General features: G+C 48.5%; 1 protein-coding gene across 1 annotated transcript; it reads right to left on the bottom strand.

Moving 5' to 3' along the window:
• Positions 1 to 18,062: 18,062 nt before the first annotated feature.
• Positions 18,063 to 19,560, bottom strand: CDKN2AIPNL (CDKN2A interacting protein N-terminal like). The gene is made up of 3 exons (XM_063928286.1): positions 19,282 to 19,560; positions 18,930 to 19,029; positions 18,063 to 18,383 (listed from the first exon to the last, which is right to left on the bottom strand). The coding sequence occupies exons 1-3, from the start codon at positions 19,455 to 19,457 to the stop codon at positions 18,375 to 18,377; spliced, it is 285 nt and encodes a 94-aa protein (XP_063784356.1). The 5' UTR covers positions 19,458 to 19,560; the 3' UTR covers positions 18,063 to 18,374.
• Positions 19,561 to 19,571: the final 11 nt, after the last annotated feature.

Below are 19,571 nucleotides of genomic sequence, written 5' to 3'. Positions count from 1 at the left end.
CAGGAAGAAATTAGATTGTTTCTGGAAAGCTCTACTGCATCTTGACCATGGAAGATAAAATAAGAATTTACTCACCGGTAATTCTATTTCTCGTAGTCCGTAGTGGATGCTGGGTACTCCGTAAGGACCATGGGGTATAGACGGGCTCCGCAGGAGACTGGGCACTCTTAAAAGAAAGATTAGGTACTATATCTGGTGTGCACTGGCTCCTCCCTCTATGCCCCTCCTCCAGACCTCAGTTAGGGAAACTGTGCCCGGAAGAGCGGACATTACTAGGAAAGGATTTGGAATCCAGGGTAAGACTCATACCAGCCACACCAATCACACCGTACAACTTGTGATAACTATACCCAGTTAACAGTATGAACAACAAATGAGCCTCATTAACAGATGGCTCATAACAAAACCCTTTAGTTAAGCAATAACTATATACACGTATTGCAGAGAGTCCGCACTTGGGACGGGCTCCCAGCATCCACTACGGACTACGAGAAATAGAATTACCGGTGAGTAAATTCTTATTTTCTCTGACGTCCTAGTGGATGCTGGGTACTCCGTAAGGACCAGGGGGATTATACCAAAGCTCCCAAACGCGCGGGAGAGTGCGGATGACTCTGCAGCACCGAATGAGCAAACTCAAGGTCCTCCTCAGCCAGGGTATCAAACTTGTAGAATTTTGCAAATGTGTTTGAACCCGACCAAGTAGCAGCTCGGCAAAGTTGTAAAGCCGAGACCCCTCGGGCAGCCGCCCAAGAAGAGCCCACTTTCCTTGTGGAATGGGCTTTTACTGATTTAGGATGCGGCAGTCCAGCCGCAGAATGTGCAAGTTGAATCGTGTTACAGATCCAGCGAGCAATAGTCGGCTTTGAAGCAGGAGCACCCAGCTTGTTGGGTGCATGCAGGATAAATAGCGAGTCAGTTTTTCTGACTCCAGCTGTCCTGGACACATTTTTAGGGCCCGGACTACGTCCAGCAACTTGGAATCCTCCAAGTCACGAGTAGCCGCAGGCACCACAATAGGTTGGTTCAAATGAAAAGCCGATACCACCTTTGGGAGAAATTGGGGACGAGTCCTCAATTCTGCCCTGTCCATATGGAAAATCAGATATGGGCTTTTACACGACAAAGCTGCCAATTCTGACACACGCCTGGCCGAAGCCAAGGCCAATAGCATGACCACTTTCCACGTGAGATATTTTAGCTCCACGGTTAAGTGGCTCAAACCAATGTGATTTTAGGAAATCCAACACAACGTTGAGATCCCAAGGTGCCACTGGAGGCACAAAAGGGGGCTGAATATGGAGCACTCCCTTAACAAACATTTGAACTTCAGGTACTGAAGCCAGTTCTTTTTGAAAGAAAATAGACAGGGCCGAAATCTGGACTTTTATGGAACCCAATTTAAGGCCCATAGTCACTCCTGACTGTAGGAAGTGCAGAAATCGACCCAGCTGAAATTCCTCCGTTGGGGCCTTCTTGGCCTCACACCAAGCAACATATTTTCGCCATATGCGGTGATAATGTTTTGCTGTCACATCCTTCCTAGCTTTTATCAGCGTAGGAATGACTTCATCCGGAATGCCCTTTTCCTTTAGGATCCGGCGTTCAACCGCCATGCCGTCAAACGCAGCCGCGGTGAGTCTTGGAACAGACAGGGCCCCTGCTGTAGCAGGTCCTGTCTGAGCAGCAGAGGCCATGGGTCCTCTGAGATCATTTCCTGAAGTTCTGGGTACCAAGTTCTTCTTGGCCAATCCGGAACAATACCTTGGGTATGAGAGGAAGAGGAGGGAACACATACACCGACTGGTACACCCACGGTGTCACTAGAGCGTCCACAGCTATCGCCTGAGGGTCCCTTGACCTGGCGCAATATCTTTTTAGCTTTTTGTTGAGGCAGGACGCCATCATGTCCACCTGTGGCCGTTCCCAGCGATTTACAATCAGCTTGAAGACTTCTGGATGAAGTCCCCACTCTCCCGGGTGGAGGTCGTGTCTGCTGAGGAAGTCTGCTTCCCAGTTGTCCACTCCCAGGATGAACACTGCTGACAGTGCTAGAACGTGATTCTCCGCCCATCGAAGAATCCTTGTGGCTTCTGCCATTGCCATCCTGCTTCTTGTGCCGCCCTGTCGATTTACATGGGCGACTGCCGTGATGTTGTCTGACTGAATCAGAACTGGTTGGTTTTGAAGCAGGGATTCTGCTTGACTCAGGGCGCTGTAAATGGCCCTTAGTTCCAGAATATTTATGTGTAGGGAAGTTTCCTGACTCGACTATTGTCCTTGGAAGTTTCTTCCCTGGGTGACTGCCCCCCAACCTCGGAGGCTTGCATCCGTGGTCACCAGGACCCAGTCCTGTATGCCGAATCTGCGGCCTTCGAGCAGATGAGCACTCTGCAGCCACCACAGCAGAGACACCCTGGCCCTCGGGGACAGGGTGATCAACCGATGCATCTGGAGATGCGATCCGGACCACTTGTCTAACAGATCCCACTGAAAGATCCTTGCAAGGAATCTGCCGAAGGGAATTGCTTCGTAAGAAGCTACCATCTTTCCCAGGACTCGCGTGCAGTGATGCACCGACACCTGCTTTGGTTTCAGGAGGTCCCTGACTAGAGATGATAATTCCTGGGCCTTCTCCTCCGGGAGAAACACCTTCTTCTGTTCTGTGTCCAGAATCATGCCCAAGAACAGCAGACGCTTCGCAGGAATCAGCTGTGACTTTGGGATATTCAGAATCCAGCCGTGCTGATGCAACACTTCCTGAGATAGTGCTACGCTGACTAGCAACTGCTCTTTGGACCTCGCCTTTATAAGGAGATCGTCCAAGTACGGGATAATTATGACTCCTTTCTTTCGGAGGAGCATCATCATTTCAGCCATTACCTTGGTAAATACCCGCGGTGCCGTGGACAGACCAAACGGCAGCGTCTGGAATTGGTAATGACAGTCCTGTACCACAAACCTGAGGTACTCCTGGTGGGGTGGATAAATGGGGACATGCAGGTAAGCATCCTTGATGTCCAATGACACCATAAAATCCCCCTCTTCCAGGCTTGCAATAACCGCCCTGAGCGATTCCATCTTGAACTTTTTTATATAAAATGTTCAAGGATTTCAAATTTAGAATGGGTCTCACCGAACCGTCTGGTTTCGGTACCACAAACATTGTGGAGTAGTAACCCCGTCCCTGTTGAAGGAGGGGTACCTTGATTATCACCTGCTGAAGATACAGCTTGTGAATTGCCGCCAGTACTACCTCCCTTTCTCTGAGAGCAGCAGGCAAGGCTGATTTGAGGTAACGGCGAGGGGGAGTCGCCTCGAACTCTAGCTTGTATCCCTGTGATACTACTTGTAGAACCCAGGGATCCACCTGTGAGCGAACCCACTGGTCGCTGAAGTTCCGGAGACGCGCCCCCCACCGCACCTGGCTCCCCCTGTGGAGCCCCAGCGTCATGCGGTGGACTTAGAGGAAGCGGGGGAGGATTTTTGATCCTGGGAACTGGCTGTCTGGTGCAGCTTTTTCCCTCTTCCCTTGCCTCTGGGCAGAAAAGAAGCGCCTTTGACCCGCTTGCCTTTCTGGGGCCGAAAGGACTGTACCTGATAATACGGTGCTTTCTTAGGCTGTGAGGGAACCTGAGGTAAAAATGTCGACTTCCCAGCTGTTGCTGTGGAAACGAGGTCCGAGAGACCATCCCCAAACAATTCCTCACCCTTGTAAGGCAAAACCTCCATGTGCCTTTTAGAATCCGCATCACCTGTCCACTGCAGAGTCCATAATACTCTCCTGGCAGAAATGGACATTGCATTAATTCTAGATGCCAGCCGGCAAATATCCCTCTGTGCATCTCTCATATATAAGACGACGTCTTTAATATGCTCTATGGTAAGCAAAATCGTATCCCTGTCGAGGGTATCAATATTATCTGACAGGGTATCGGACCAAGCTGCTGCAGCACTGCACATCCAAGCTGAAGCAATTGCAGGTCTCAGTATAGTACCTGAGTGTGTATATACAGACTTCAGGATAGCCTCCTGCTTTCTATCCGCAGGCTCCTTTAAGGCGGCCGTATCCTGAGACGGCAGTGCCACCTTTTTTGACAAGCGTGTGAGCGCCTTATCCACCCTAGGGGATGTCTCCCAACGTAACCTGTCCTCTGGCGGGAAAGGGTACGCCATCAGTAACTTTAGAAATCACTAGTTTCTTATCGGGGGAAGCCCACGCTTCTTCACACACACTTCATTCAACTCATCTGATGGGGAAAAACCACTGCTTGCTTTTTCTCCCCAAACATAATACCCTTTTCTCTGACGTCCTAGTGGATGCTGGGACTTCCGTAAGGACCATGGGGAATAGCGGCTCCGCAGGAGACTGGGCACAAAAGTAAAAGCTTTAGACTAGCTGGTGTGCACTGGCTCCTCCCCCTATGACCCTCCTCCAAGCCTCAGTTAGATTTTTGTGCCCGAACGAGAAGGGTGCATGCTAGGTGGCTCTCCTGAGCTGCTTAGAAGTAAAAGTTTAAATAGGTTTTTTATTTTCAGTGAGTCCTGCTGGCAACAGGCTCACTGCATCGTGGGACTAAGGGGAGAAGAAGCTAACTCACCTGCGTGCAGAGTGGATTGGGCTTCTTGGCTACTGGACATTAGCTCCAGAGGGACGATCACAGGTTCAGCCTGGATGGGTCCCGGAGCCGCGCCGCCGGCCCCCTTACAGAGCCAGAAGAGCGAAGAGGTCCGGAGAAATCGGCGGCAGAAGACGTTCCTGTCTTCACATAAGGTAGCGCACAGCACTGCAGCTGTGCGCCATTGCTCTCAGCACACTTCACACTCCGGTCACTGAGGGTGCAGGGCGCTGGGGGGGAGCGCCCTGAGACGCAATAAAAACACTGTAAAAACCTTTTATGGCTAAAGAAATGCATCACATATAGCTCCTGGGCTATATGGATGCATTTAACCCCTGCCAGTTTTCCTGAAAAAAGCGGGAGAAAAGGCCGCCGTGAAGGGGGCGGAGCCTTTCTCCTCAGCACACAAGCGCCATTTTCTTTCACAGCTCCGCTGGAAGGACGGCTCCCTGACTCTCCCCTGCAGTCCTGCACTACAGAAACAGGGTAAAACAGAGAGGGGGGGCACTATTGGCAGCTAATATATAAATACAGCAGCTATAACAGGGAGTAACACTTATATAAGGTTATCCCTGTATATATATATAGCGCTCTGGTGTGTGCTGGCAAACTCTCCCTCTGTCTCCCCAAAGGGCTAGTGGGGTCCTGTCCTCTATCAGAGCATTCCCTGTGTGTGTGCTGGGTGTCGGTACGATTGTGTCGACATGTATGAGGAGAAAAATGATGTGGAAGCAGAGCAATTGCCTGTGTTAGTGATGTCACCCCCTAGGGAGTCGACACCTGACTGGATGGTCGTATTTAAAGAATTACGTGACAATGTCAGCACTTTGCAAAAAACTGTTGACGACATGAGACAGCCGGCAAATCAGTTAGTGCCTGTTCAGGCGTCTCAGACACCGTCAGGGGCGCTAAAACGCCCGTTACCTCAGATGGTCGACACAGACCCAGACACGGATACTGAATCCAGTGTCGACGGTGAGGAGACAAACGTAATGTCCAGTAGGGCCACACGTTACATGATCACGGCAATGAAGGAGGCATTGAACATTTCTGACACTACAAGTACCACAAAAAAGGGTATTATGTGGGGTGTGAAAAAACTACCAGTAGTTTTTCCTGAATCAGAGGAATTAAATGAGGTGTGTGATAAAGCGTGGGTTTCCCCCGATAAAAAACTGCTGATTTCTAACAAATTATTGGCACTATACCCTTTCCCGCCAGAGGTTAGGGCACGTTGGGAAACACCCCCTAGGGTAGATAAGGCGCTCACACGCTTATCAAAACAAGTGGCGTTACCGTCTCCTGATACGGCCGCCCTCAAGGAACCAGCTGATAGAAGGCTGGAAAATATCCTAAAAGGTATATACACACATACTGGTGTTATACTGCGACCAGCAATCGCCTCAGCCTGGATGTGCAGTGCTGGAGTGGCTTGGTCGGATTCCCTGACTGAAAATATTGATACCCTGGATAGGGACAGTATTTTATTAACTATAGAGCATTTAAAGGATGCATTACTATATATGCGAGATGCACAGAGGGATATTTGCACCCTGGCATCAAGAGTGAGTGCGATGTCCATTTCTGCCAGAAGGGCGTTATGGACGCGACAGTGGTCAGGTGATGCAGATTCCAAACGACATATTTGGGGTCGGTCTATCAGACCTGGTGGCCACGGCAACGGCTGGAAAGTCCACCTTTTTACCCCAGGTCACCTCTCAGCAGAAAAAGACACCGTCTTTTCAAACTCAGTCCTTTCGTTCCTATAAGAACAAGCGGGCAAAAGGCCACTCATTTCTGCCCCGGGGCAGAGGAAGGGGAAAAAGACTGCACCAGGCAGCCTCTTCCCAGGAACAGAAGCCCTCCCCCGCTTCTGCCAAGTCTTCAGCATGACGCTGGGGCTTTACAAGCGGACTCAGGCACGGTGGGGGCCCGTCTCAAAAATTTCAACGCGCAGTGGGCTCACTCGCAAGTGGACCCCTGGATCCTGCAGGTAGTATCACAGGGGTACAAATTGGAATTCGAGACGTCTCCCCCTCGCCGATTCCTGAAGTCTGCTCTTCCAACGTCTCCCTCCGACAGGGAGGCAGTATTGGAAGCTATTCACAAGCTGTATTCCCAGCAGGTGATAATCAAGGTACCCCTCCTACAACAGGGAAAGGGGTATTATTCCACGCTGTTTGTGGTACCGAAGCCGGACGGCTCGGTGAGACCAATTTTAAATCTAAAATCCTTGAACACTTACATAAAAAGGTTCAAATTCAAGATGGAATCACTCAGAGCAGTGATAGCGAACTTGGAAGAAGGGGACTATATGGTATCTCTGGACATCAAAGATGCTTACGAAGAAAAGGCGTCTTAATTATCCCTTACTTGGACGATCTCCTGATAAGGGCAAGATCCAGGAAACAGTTAGAGTTCGGAGTAGCACTGTCCCAGGTAGTGCTACGTCAGCACGGGTGGATTCTAAATATCCCAAAATCACAGCTGATTCCAACAACACGTCTACTGTTCCTGGGGATGATTCTGGACACAGTCCAGAAAAAGGTGTTTCTCCCGGAGGAGGAGGCCAGGGAGTTATCCGAGCTAGTCAGGAACCTCCTAAAACCAGGCCAAGTGTCAGTGCATCAATGCACGAGAGTCCTGGGAAAAATGGTGGCTTCTTACGAAGCAATTCCATTCGGAAGATTCCATGCAAGAACTTTTCAGTGGGATCTGCTGGACAAATGGTCCGGATCGCATCTTCAGATGCATCAGCGGATAACCCTATCTCCAAGGACAAGGGTGTCTCTCTCCTGTGGTGGTTACAGAGTGCTCATCTTCTAGAGGGCCGCAGATTCGGCATTCAGGATTGGATGCTGGTGACCACGGATGCCAGTCTGAGAGGCTGGGGAGCAGTCACACAGGGAAGAAATTTCCAGGGCTTGTGGTCAAGCATGGAAACGTCTCTTCACATAAATATTCTGGAACTAAGGGCCATTTACAATGCCCTAAGTCAAGCAAGGCCTCTGCTTCAGGGTCAGTCGGTATTGATCCAATCGGACAACATCACGGCAGTCGCCCATGTCAACAGACAGGGCGGCACAAGAAGCAGGAGGGCAATGGCAGAAGCTGCAAGGATTCTCCGCTGGGCGGAAAATCATGTGGTGGCACTGTCAGCAGTGTTCATTCCGGGAGTGGACAACTGGGAAGCAGACTTCCTCAGCTGACACTACCTCCACCCGGGGGAGTGGGGACTTCACCCAGAAGTCTTCCAAGTGATTGTAAACCGTTGGGAAAAACCAAAGGTGGACATGATGGCGTCCCGTCTCAACAAAAAACTGGACAGATATTGCGCCAGGTCAAGGGACCCTCAGGCAATAGCGGTGGACGCTCTGGTAACACCGTGGGTGTACCAGTCGGTGTATGTGTTCCCTCCTCTGCCTCTCATACCCAAAGTACTGAGAATCATAAGAAGGAGAGGAGTAAGAACTATACTCGTGGCTCCGGATTGGCCAAGAAGAACTTGGTAGCCGGAACTGCAAGAGATGCTCACGGAGGACCGGTGGCCTCTACCTCTAAGAAAGGACCTGCTCCAGCAGGGACCTTGTCTGTTCCAAGACTTACCGCGGCTGCGTTTGACGGCATGGCGGTTGAACGCCGGATCCTGATGGAAAAAGGCATTCCAGATGAAGTCATCCCTACCCTGATCAAAGCCAGGAAGGATGTAACCGCGAAACATTATCACCGCATTTGGCGGAAATATGTTGCGTGGTGTGAGGCCAAGAAGGCCCCCACAGAGGAATTTCAACTGGGTCGTTTCCTGCATTTCCTGCAAGCAGGACTGTCTATGGGCCTAAAATTAGGATCCATTAAGGTTCAGATTTCGGCCCTGTCGATCTTCTTCCAGAAAGAACTGGCTTCAGTGCCTGAAGTTCAGACGTTTGTCAAGGGGGTACTGCATATACAGCCTCCTTTTGTGCCACCAGTGGCACCTTGGGATCTCAATGTAGTTTTAGGGTTCCTAAAATCACATTGGTTTGAACCACTCACCACTGTGGAATTAAGATATCTCACATGGAAGGTGGTCATGCTGTTAGCTCTGGCGTCAGCCAGGCGTGTCTCAGAATTGGCGGCTTTGTCATATAAAAGCCCTTACCTAATTTTTCATTCAGACAGGGCAGAATTGAGGACTCGTCCTCAATTTCTCCCTAAGGTGGTTTCAGCGTTTCACATGAACCAACCTATTGTGGTGCCTGCGGCTACTAGGGACTTGGAGGACTCCAAGTTGTTGGACGTAGTCAGGGCCCTGAAAATATATGTTTCCAGGACGGCTGGAGTCAGAAAATCTGACTCGCTGTTTATCCTGTATGCACCCAACAAGCTGGGTGCTCCTGCTTCTAAGCAGACGATTGCTCGTTGGATTTGTAGTACAATTCAGCTTGCACATTCTGTGGCAGGACTGCCACAGCCAAAATCTGTAAAAGCCCATTCCACAAGGAAAGTGGGCTCATCTTGGGCGGCTGCCCGAGGGGTCTCGGCTTTACAACTTTGCCGAGCAGCTACTTGGTCAGGGGCAAACACGTTTGCAAAATTTTACAAATTCGATACCCTGGCTGAGGAGGACCTGGAGTTCTCTCATTCGGTGCTGCAGAGTCATCCGCACTCTCCCGCCCGTTTGGGAGCTTTGGTATAATCCCCATGTCCTTACGGAAGTCCCAGCATCCACTAGGACGTCAGAGAAAATAAGAATTTACTTACCGATAATTCTATTTCTCGTAGTCCGTAGTGGATGCTGGGCGCCCATCCCAAGTGCGGATTGTCTGCAATACTTGTATATAGTTATTGTTACAAAAAAAAATAAAAAAATAAGATTTTACTTACCGATAAATCTATTTCTCGTAGTCCGTAGTGGATGCTGGGGACTCCGTCAGGACCATGGGGATTAGCGGCTCCGCAGGAGACAGGGCACAAAACTAAAGCTTTAGGATCAGGTGGTGTGTACTGGCTCCTCCCCCTATGACCCTCCTCCAAGCCTCAGTTAGGACACTGTGCCCGGACGAGCGTACACAATAAGGAAGGATATTGAATCCCGGGTAAGACTCATACCAGCCACACCAATCACACCGTATAACTTGTGATCTAAACCCAGTTAACAGTATGACAAACGTAGGAGCCTCTGAACAGACGGCTCACAACAATAACAACCCGATTTTTTTGTAACAATAACTATGTACAAGTATTGCAGACAATCCGCACTTGGGATGGGCGCCCAGCATCCACTACGGACTACGAGAAATAGATTTATCGGTAAGTAAAATCTTATTTTCTCTGACGTCCTAAGTGGATGCTGGGGACTCCGTCAGGACCATGGGGATTATACCAAAGCTCCCAAACGGGCGGGAGAGTGCGGATGACTCTGCAGCACCGAGTGAGAGAACTCCAGGTCCTCCTCAGCCAGGGTGTGCCCCTGACCAAGTAGCAGCTCGGCAAAGTTGTAAAGCCGAGACCCCTCGGGCAGTCGCCCAAGATGAGCCCACCTTCCTTGTGGAATGGGCATTTATATATTTTGGCTGTGGCAGTCCTGCCACAGAATGTGCAAGCTGAATTGTACTACACATTCAACTAGCAATCGTCTGCTTAGAAGCAAGAGCACCCAGTTTTTTGGGTGCATACAGGATAACAGCAAGTCAGTTTTCCTGACTCCAGCCGTCCTGGAAATCTATATTTTCAGGGCCCTGACAACATCTAGCAACTTGGAGTCCTCCAAGTCTCTAGTAGCCGCAGGTACCACAATAAGCTGGTTCAGATAAAACGCTGACACCACCTTAGGGAGAAACTGGGGACGAGTCCGCAGCTCTGCCCTGTCCGAATGGACCATCAGATATGGGCTTTTGTGAGACAAAGCCGCCAATTCTGACACTCGCCTGGCCGAGGCCAGGGCCAACATCATGGTCACTTTCCATGTGAGATATTTCAAATCCACAGATTTGAGCGGTTTAAACCAACGTGATTTTAGGAATCCCAGGACTACGTTGAGATCCCACAGTGCCACTGGAGGCACAAAAGGGGGTTGTATATGCAGTACTCCCTTGTCAAATTTCTGGACTTCAGGAACTGAAGCCAATTCTTTCTGGAAGAAAATAGACAGGGCCGAAATTTTGAACCTTAATGGACCCCAATTTAAGGCCCATAGACACTCCTGTTTGCAGGAAATGCAGGAATCGACCGAGTTGAAACTTCTTCGTGGGGCCTTCCTGGCCTCACACCACGTAACATATTTTCGCCACATGTGGTGATAATGTTGTGCGGTCACCTCCTTAATGGCTTTGACCAGGGTAGGAATGACCTCTTCCGGAATGCCTTTTTTCCCTTAGGATCCGGCGTTCAACCGCCATGCCGTCAAACGCACCCGCGGTAAGTCTTGGAACAGACATGGTACTTGCTGAAGCAAGTCCCTTCTTATCGGCAGAGGCCCCGAGTCCTCTGTGAGCATCTCATGAAGTTCCGGGTACCAAGTCCTTCTTGGCCCATCCGGAGCCACGAGTATAGTTCTTACTCCTCTACGTCTTATAATTCTCAGTACCTTTGGTATGAGAAGCAGAGGAGGGAACACATACACCGACTGGTACACCCATGGTGTTACCAGAACGTCCACAGCTATTTCCTGAGGGTCTCTTGACCTGGCGCAATACCTGTCCAGTTTTTGTTCAGGCGGGACGCCATCATGTCCACCTTTGGTCTTTCCCAACGGTGCACAATCATGTGGAAACAACTTCTCGATGAAGTCCCCACTCTCCCGGGTGGAGGTCGTGCTGAGGAAGTCTGCTTCCCAGTTGTCCACTCCCGGAATGAAAACTGCTGACAGTGCTATCACATGATTTTCCACCCAGCGAAGAATCCCTGCAGTTTCTGCCATTGTCCTCCTGCTTCTTGTGCCGCCCTGTCTGTTTACGTGGGCGACTGCCGTGATGTTGTCCCACTGGATCAATACCGGCTGACCTTGAAGCAGAGGTCTTGCTAAGCTTAGAGCATTGTAAATTGCTCTTAGCTCCAGTATATTTATGCGGAGAGAAGTCCCCAGACTTGATCACACTCCCTGGAAATTTTTTCCCTGTGTGACTGCTCCCCAGCCTTTCAAGCTGGAATCCGTGGTCACCAGGACCCAGTCCTGAATGCATAACTGTGGCACTTTAGTAGATGAGCACTCTGCAGCCACCACAGAAGAGACACCCTTGTCCTTGGAGACAGGGTTATCCGCTGATGCATCTGAAGATGCGATCCGGACCATTTGTCCAGCAGATCCCACTGAAAAGTTCTTGCGTGAAATCTGCCGAATGGAATCGCTTCGTAAGAAGCCACCATTTTTCCCAGGACCCTTGTGCAATGATGCACTGACACTTTTCCTTGTTTTTGGAGGTTCCTGACTAGCTCGGATAACTCCCTGGCTTTCTCCTCCGGGAGAAACACCTTTTTCTGGACTGTGTCCAGAATCATCCCTAGGGACAGCAGACGTGTCGTCGGAGACAGCTGCGATTTTGGAATATTTAGAATCCACCCGTGCTGTCGTAGAACTACTTGAGATAGTGCTACTCCGACCTCCAACTGTTCTCTGGACCTTGCCCTTATCAGGAGATCGTCCAAGTAAGGGATAATTAAGACGCCTTTTCTTTGAAGAAGAATCATCATTTCGGCCATTACCTTGGTAAAGACCCGGGGTGCCGTGGACAATCCAAACGGCAGCGTCTGAAACTGATAGTGACAGTTTTGTACCACGAACCTGAGGTACCCTTTGTGAGAAGGGCAAATTTGGACATGGAGGTAAGCATCCTTGATGTCCAGGGACACCATATAGTCCCCTTCTTCCTGGTTCGCTATCACTGCTCTGAGTGACTCCATTTAGAATAGGTCTCACCGAGCCGTCTGGCTTCAGTACCACAATATAGTGTGGAATAATACCCCTTTACTTGTTGTAGGAGGGGTACTTTGATTATCACCTGCTGGGAATACAGCTTGTGAATTGTTTCCAATACTGCCTCCCTGTCGGAGGTAGACGTTGGTAAAGCAAACTTCAGGAACCTGCGAGGGGGAGACGTCTCGAATTTCCAATCTGTACCCCTGGGATACTACTTGTAGGATCCAGGGGTCCACTTGCGAGTGAGCCCACTGCGTGCTGAAACTCTTGAGACGACCCCCCACCGCACCTGTTTGTACGGCCCCAGCGTCATGCTGAGGACTTGGCAGAAGCGGTGGAAGGCTTCTGTTCCTGGGAATGGGCTGCCTGCTGCAGTCTTCTTCCCTTACCTCTATCCCTGGGCAGATATTATGGGGACGAAAGGACTGAGGTTGAAAAGACTATGTCTTTTTCTGCTGAGATGTGACTTGGGGTAAAAAAGGTGGATTTTCTAGCTGTTGCCGTGGCCACCAGGTCCGATGGACCGACCCCAAATAACTCCTCCCCTTTATACGGAAATACTTCCATGTGCCGTTTGGAATCTGCATCACCTGAACACCGTCATGTCCAGAAACATCGTCTGGCAGATATGGACATCGCACTTACTCTTGATGCCAGAGTTTCGCATATATAGAAATGCATCTTTTAAATGCTCTATAGTCAATAAAATACTGTCCCTGTCAAGGGTATCAATATTTCCAGTCAGGGAATCCGACCAAGCCACCCCAGCGCTGCCCATCCAGGCTGAGGCGATCGCTGGTCGCAGTATAACACCAGTATGTGTGTATATACTTTTTAGGATATTTTCCAACCTCCTATCAGTTGGCTCCTTGAGGGCGTCCGTATCTGGAGACGGTAACGCCACTTGTTTTTATAAGCGTGTGATCGCCTTATCCACCCTAAGGTGTGTTTCCCAACGCGCCATAACTTCTGGCGGGAAAAGGTATACCGCCAATAATTTTCTATCGGGGGAAACCCACGCATCATCACACACTTCATTTAATTTATCTGATTCAGGAAAAACCACATGTAGTTTTTTCACACTCCACATAATACCCTTTTTTGTGGTACTTGTAGTATCAGAAATATGTAACATCTCCTTCATTGCCCTTAACAAGTAACGTGTGGCCCTAAAGGAAAATACGTTTGTTTCTTCACCGTCGACACTGGAGTCAGTGTCCGTGTCTGTGTCGACCGACTGAGGTAAAAGGACGTTTTAACGCCCCTGACGGTGTTTTAGACGCCTGGACAGGTACTAATTGGTTTGCCGGCCGTCTCATGTCGTCAACCGACCTTGCAGCGTGTTGACATTATCACGTAATTCCTTAAATAAGCCATCCATTCCGGTGTCGACTCCCTAGAGAGTGACATCACCATTACCGGCAATTGCTCCGCCTCCTCACCAACATCGTCCTCATACATGTCGACACACAAGTACCGACACACAGCACACACACAGGGAATGCTCTGATAGAGGACAGGACCCCACTAGCCCTTTGGGGAGACAGAGGGAGAGTTTGCCAGCACACACCAAAAACGCTATATTATACAGGGACAACCTTTATATAAGTGTTTTTCCCTTATAGCATTTTAATATATATATACATATCGCCAAATAAGTGCCCCCCCTCTCTGTTTTAACCCTGTTTCTGTAGTGCAGTGCAGGGGAGAGCCTGGGAGCCTTCCCACCAGCCTTTCTGTGAGGGAAAATGGCGCTGTGTGCTGAGGAGAATAGGCCCCGCCCCCTTTTCGGCGGGCTTCTTCTCCCGTTTTTCTGAGACCTGGCAGGGGTTAAATACATCCATATAGCCTCCAGGGGCTATATGTGATGTATTTTTAGCCAGAATAAGGTATTATACATTGCTGCCCAGGGCGCCCCCAGCAACGCCCTGCACCCTCCGTGACCGTTGGTGTGAAGTGTGTGACAACAATGGCGCACAGCTGCAGTGCTGTGCGCTACCTTCATGAAGACTGAAAAGCCTTCTGCCGCCGGTTTCTGGACCTTCAATCTTCAGCATCTGCAAGGGGGGTCGGCGGCGCGGCTCCGGGACGAACCCCAGGGTGAGACCTGTGTTCCGACTCCCTCTGGAGCTAATGGTGTCCAGTAGCCTAAGAAGCCAATCCATCCTGCACGCAGGTGAGTTGAACTTCTCTCCCCTAAGTCCCTCGATGCAGTGAGCCTGTTGCCAGCAGGACTCACTGAAAATAAGAAACCTAAAAACTTTTTTCTAAGCAGCTCCTTAAGAGAGCCACCTAGATTGCACCCTGCTCGGACGGGCACAAAAACCTAACAGGCTTGGAGGAGGGTCATAGGGGGAGGAGCCAGTACACACCACCTGATCCTAAAGCTTTAGTTTTGTGCCCTGTCTCCTGCGGAGCCGCTAATCCCCATGGTCCTGACGGAGTCCCCAGCATCCACTTAGGACGTCAGAGAAAATCGGGTTGTTTATTGTTGTGAGCCATCTTTTCAGAGGCTCCTACGTTTATCATACTGTTAACTGGGTTCAGATCACAGGTTGTACGGTGTGATTGGTGTGGCTGGTATGAGTCTTACCCGGGATTCAAAATCCTTCCTTATTATGTACGCTCGTCCGGGCACAGTATCCTAACTGAGGCTTGGAGGAGGGTCATAGGGGGAGGAGCCAGTGCACACCAGCTAGTCTAAAGCTTTTACTTTTGTGCCCAGTCTCCTGCGGAGCCGCTATTCCCCATGGTCCTTACGGAAGTCCCAGCATCCACTACGGACTACGAGAAATAGAATTATCGGTAAGTAAATTCTTATTTTTAGTGGTACCTGGGTTAATGTCAGAAATGTGCAACACATTTTTCATTGCCGTAATCATGCAACGGATGGCCCTAGTGGAATGTACATTAGTCTCGTCCTCGTCGACACTGGAGTCAGACTCTGTGTCGACATCTGTGTCTGCCATCTGAGGCGTTTTTGAGCCCCTGATGGCCTTTGAGACGCCTGGACAGGCACTGGCTGAGAAGCCGGCTGTCCCACAGCTGTTATGTCATCGAACCTTTTATGCAAGGAGTTGACACTGTCGTGTAATACCTTCCACATATCCACCCACTCTGGTGTAGGCCCCGCAGGGGGTGACATCACACTTATCGGCACCTGCTCCGCCTCCACATAAGCTTCCTCAAACATGTCGACACAGCCGTACCGACACACCGCACACACACAGGGAATGCTCTGACTGAGGATAGGACCCCACTAAGTCCTTAGGGGAGACAGAGAGAGAGTATGCCAGCACACACCACAGCGCTATATATCACAGGGATGCACACTATACTGAGTGATTTTTCCCAATAGCTGCTATTATACACAATTTGCGCCTAAATTTATGTGCCCCCCCCCCTCTCTTTTTTACCCTAGAAGTCTGGAACTGCAGGGGAGAGCCTTGCAAATGGGATTAAAGGGAAAGTATGCCTTTTTGCAGATGACACAAAGGTATGCAACAGGGTAGACACATCAGGTGGGGTAAAACAAATGATTGAGGATCTAGGTAGACTAGAGGAATGGTCAAGAGTCTGGCAATTACAGTTTAATGCCAAAAAATGCAAAATCATGCACTTGGGTCTCAAAAATCCTAAAGCTAAATACAGTATTAATGGCACTATACTGGAAACTACTGAGGAGGAAAGGGATCTAGGAGTCACTATTTCAGATGACTTAAAGGCAGGTAAGCAATGTAACAAGGCAATGAGGAAGGCTAGTCAGATGCTTGGCTGCATTGGGAGAGGAATCAGCAGCAGAAAGAAAGAAGTAATAATGCCACTGTATAGGTCATTGGTACGGCCTCATCTAGAATACTGTATTCAGTTCTGGAGGCCATATCTTCAAAAGGATATTAATACATTAGAAACTGTACAAAGGAGGGCAACTAAAATGGTGCATGGCCTACATCACAAAACATACCCAGAAAGACTAAGAAATCTCAATATGTATAGTTTGGAGCAGAGAAGAGAAAGGGGGGACATGATAGAAACTTTCAAATATATGAAGGGTTTTAACAAAGTCCAGGAGGGAAACATTCTCCAAATGAAGAGAAGCAATAGGACACGAGGACATGCACTGAGACTGGAGGGGGGGAGGTTCAGGGGAAATTTGCGGAAAAATTATTTCACAGAAAGGGTAGTGGACAAGTGGAATAGCCTCCCATCAGAGGTGGTAGAGGCTAAGACAGTAGAGCAATTTAAACATGCATGGGATAGACATAAGGATATCCTTACAAAGAAATAAGGATCAAATAAGGTTAGTGATAAAAAAAAATAATATATAAAAAAAAAAAAAAAAAGGGGCAGACTAGATGGGCCAAGTGGTTCTTATCTGCCGACAAATTCTATGTTTCTATGTTTCTATGGGGAGCTGTCTTCCAGCGGAGCTGTGAAGAGAAATGGCGCCGGTGTGCTGAGGAAGATAGCCCCGCCCCTTTCTCGGCGGACTTCTCCCGCTTTTTTATATGCTTTATGGCGGGGGATTATGCACATATACAGTTTAATAACTGTATTATGTGCTATTTAGCCATGTAAGGTACTCTAATTGCTGCCCAGGGTGCCCCCCCAGCGCTTTGCACCCATCAGTGACCGGAGTGTGTGGTGTGCAGAGGGAGCAATGGCGCACAGCTGCAGTGCTGTGCGCTACCTTAATGAAGACCGGAGTCTTCAGCCGCCGATTTTCAAATTTTCGTTCTTCTGGCTCTGCGAGGGGGACGGCGGCGCGGCTCCGGGACCGGAGGACCGAGGCTGGGCCTGTGTTCGATCCCTCTGGAGCTAATGGTGTCCAGTAGCCTTAGAAGCCCAAGCTAGCTGCAAGCAGGTAGGTTCGCTTCTCTCCCCTCAGTCCCACGAAGCAGTGAGTTTGTTGCCAGCAGATCTCACTGAAAATAAAAAAACCTAACAAATACTTTCTTTTCTAGGAAGCTCAGGAGAGCCCCTAGGGTGCATCCAGCTCTGGCCGGGCACAGATACTAACTGAGGTCTGGAGGATGGGCATAGAGGGAGGAGCCAGTGCACACCAGATATAGTACCTAATCTTTCTTTTAAGAGTGCCCAGTCTCCTGCGGAGCCCGTCTATACCCCATGGTCCTTACGGAGTACCCAGCATCCACTAGGACGTCAGAGAAAAAGCATATATGAATTAGAAAAAGAAAAAAAAAACATTTAGTATATGAAACACGTGATGTGTGAGAAAAGTCTGCATTCAAGTCATAAAAAGTTTGTTGAAAGCTTGAAGTGTAGAGAGCAGGAATGAAAATGCACATATACTTACCTTTATCGGTTTCCAAATCAGTCACAAGGCTCTTAATAATTTTCACTCACTATACATTTTCATGCCACAATCCCTTACTTCTCACCCTACATTTATCAGAAGACTAGTTAGCATGAAAGTGACCCCAACTATTCAGGAAACCACCCCTCAAGTGAATCATCTCCCCACATTGACAGCAGCCACAAAAGCATGTAAAATGTACCAGACACAATATTAATATAATGCACAATAGTTTCAGTTCATCATGATTTATTTTTGTTTCAAAATTACCTGTTTGGCTGTCATTAGAAGCATGATAAAAAAAAAACAAAAACAAAAAAAAAACAGTTTTATATAAAGTCTTATTACATTTAAAAAAAATAAAAAGTAAAATAATGCCTTTTTGCTGGTGTTTCACACGACACTATTCAAGTTTTTAAAAAGTTACACTTTCAGGATAATCAGTTTCTCACATGAATAAATTCTTGCGTAAACAGTTGCAGTCAATCCTATCAAGTACTGTGATAACATATCAGTCATAATAATCCATAATACACTCCACAAATTATCGATTCTGTATGAAAGGAAAAAAAAAAAAGTCAGGATTATTAAATGAATTAGGTAACCACAAATTGTTTAGGTTGAACAGCTAAAAAAATTAACACACAAAGCCATGACAGAATAAATAACATTAAAGGTCATATATTGTAATAGAAAAAAAAAAAGGAACCTTAAACGCTTTCTAAACAACACAAGTAATTTTGTTTACATAGCTCAGCACAGCCGATCAGCAATATGTCTGTGAATCTGGCCGTGGGTACGGGTGGTCAGGCGACTGCCCGTACACTTGCTGCAGGGACAGATGGCACAGAGGACTGACACATCAAGCGACATGTCAGTCCCATGTGTACCCAACTTAAGTCACATCCACAAGTAAGTTTGCTTATATGCCACACTTTCGGTACTTCTGGAGTGTGAGCAAAAATGTGTGAGTCCAGTGTAGAAGTTGCAGTGCCTGCAATGGTGTGGATACACTGTTGCAAGAAAAACTTGCGCCTTTTGTGGGTAATTAAAACGACAGCTGGTGTTATATCATTTGAACCACACAACAGAAGCTTACCCGTTTCATGATTTCATCTCTAGTTGTAAAGTGCGGAGCATCTTCTACTTCAATCCCTTCTGCCATATCAAATACCCTTTCCAAAAGTTCCTCACTGTATCTGAATAAGTAGGAACATATGGTATCAGTTTAGGTGCCCACAGTACTTGTTATAATGCAGAAAAAAAGAAAAAATAGGACGTGAAAACGCTGCTGCCTCCCGTAACACTATGACAACCACAGAGATGTTGTACACATAATTTGTATAGTATTGGACATCCCCATCATTAATTAGCACGTTCATATAAAATGTTACAAAAAAATCACATAGATCTCATTTTATGAAAGCAACCGAACAATAGGCAGAACTTACTGGCAGCCCATAAATATATGGTTGGCCCAGACCATAGACAAAGCTAGCAATCTATCCTCTTCGATCTCCCCTTGGAAACTGCCAAGGTTTTTTAGCAGGAACTCTCTTCGGGCCCTCCATTGTTTATCACTCTCGGAAAAGCTCTGGAACTGCTGCACGGACTCCGCTCCCGCCATGTTGCGTATTGTAGCTTAAGGGCGGAAGCGCTTGTACGACGAAGACGCTGGCGTGTAGTACTACTTCCGGTGTGCTATCTACGGCACGTTCGTCGAACTCTCCTTCCTGCTATC

The sequence above is a fragment of the Pseudophryne corroboree genome, chromosome 6 (genome assembly GCF_028390025.1).
Source record: "Pseudophryne corroboree isolate aPseCor3 chromosome 6, aPseCor3.hap2, whole genome shotgun sequence".
NCBI classification, from domain to species: domain Eukaryota; kingdom Metazoa; phylum Chordata; class Amphibia; order Anura; family Myobatrachidae; genus Pseudophryne; species Pseudophryne corroboree.
The sequence above is the reverse complement of the archived record's forward strand: the minus strand, read 5'-3'. Positions and strand labels throughout refer to the sequence as shown.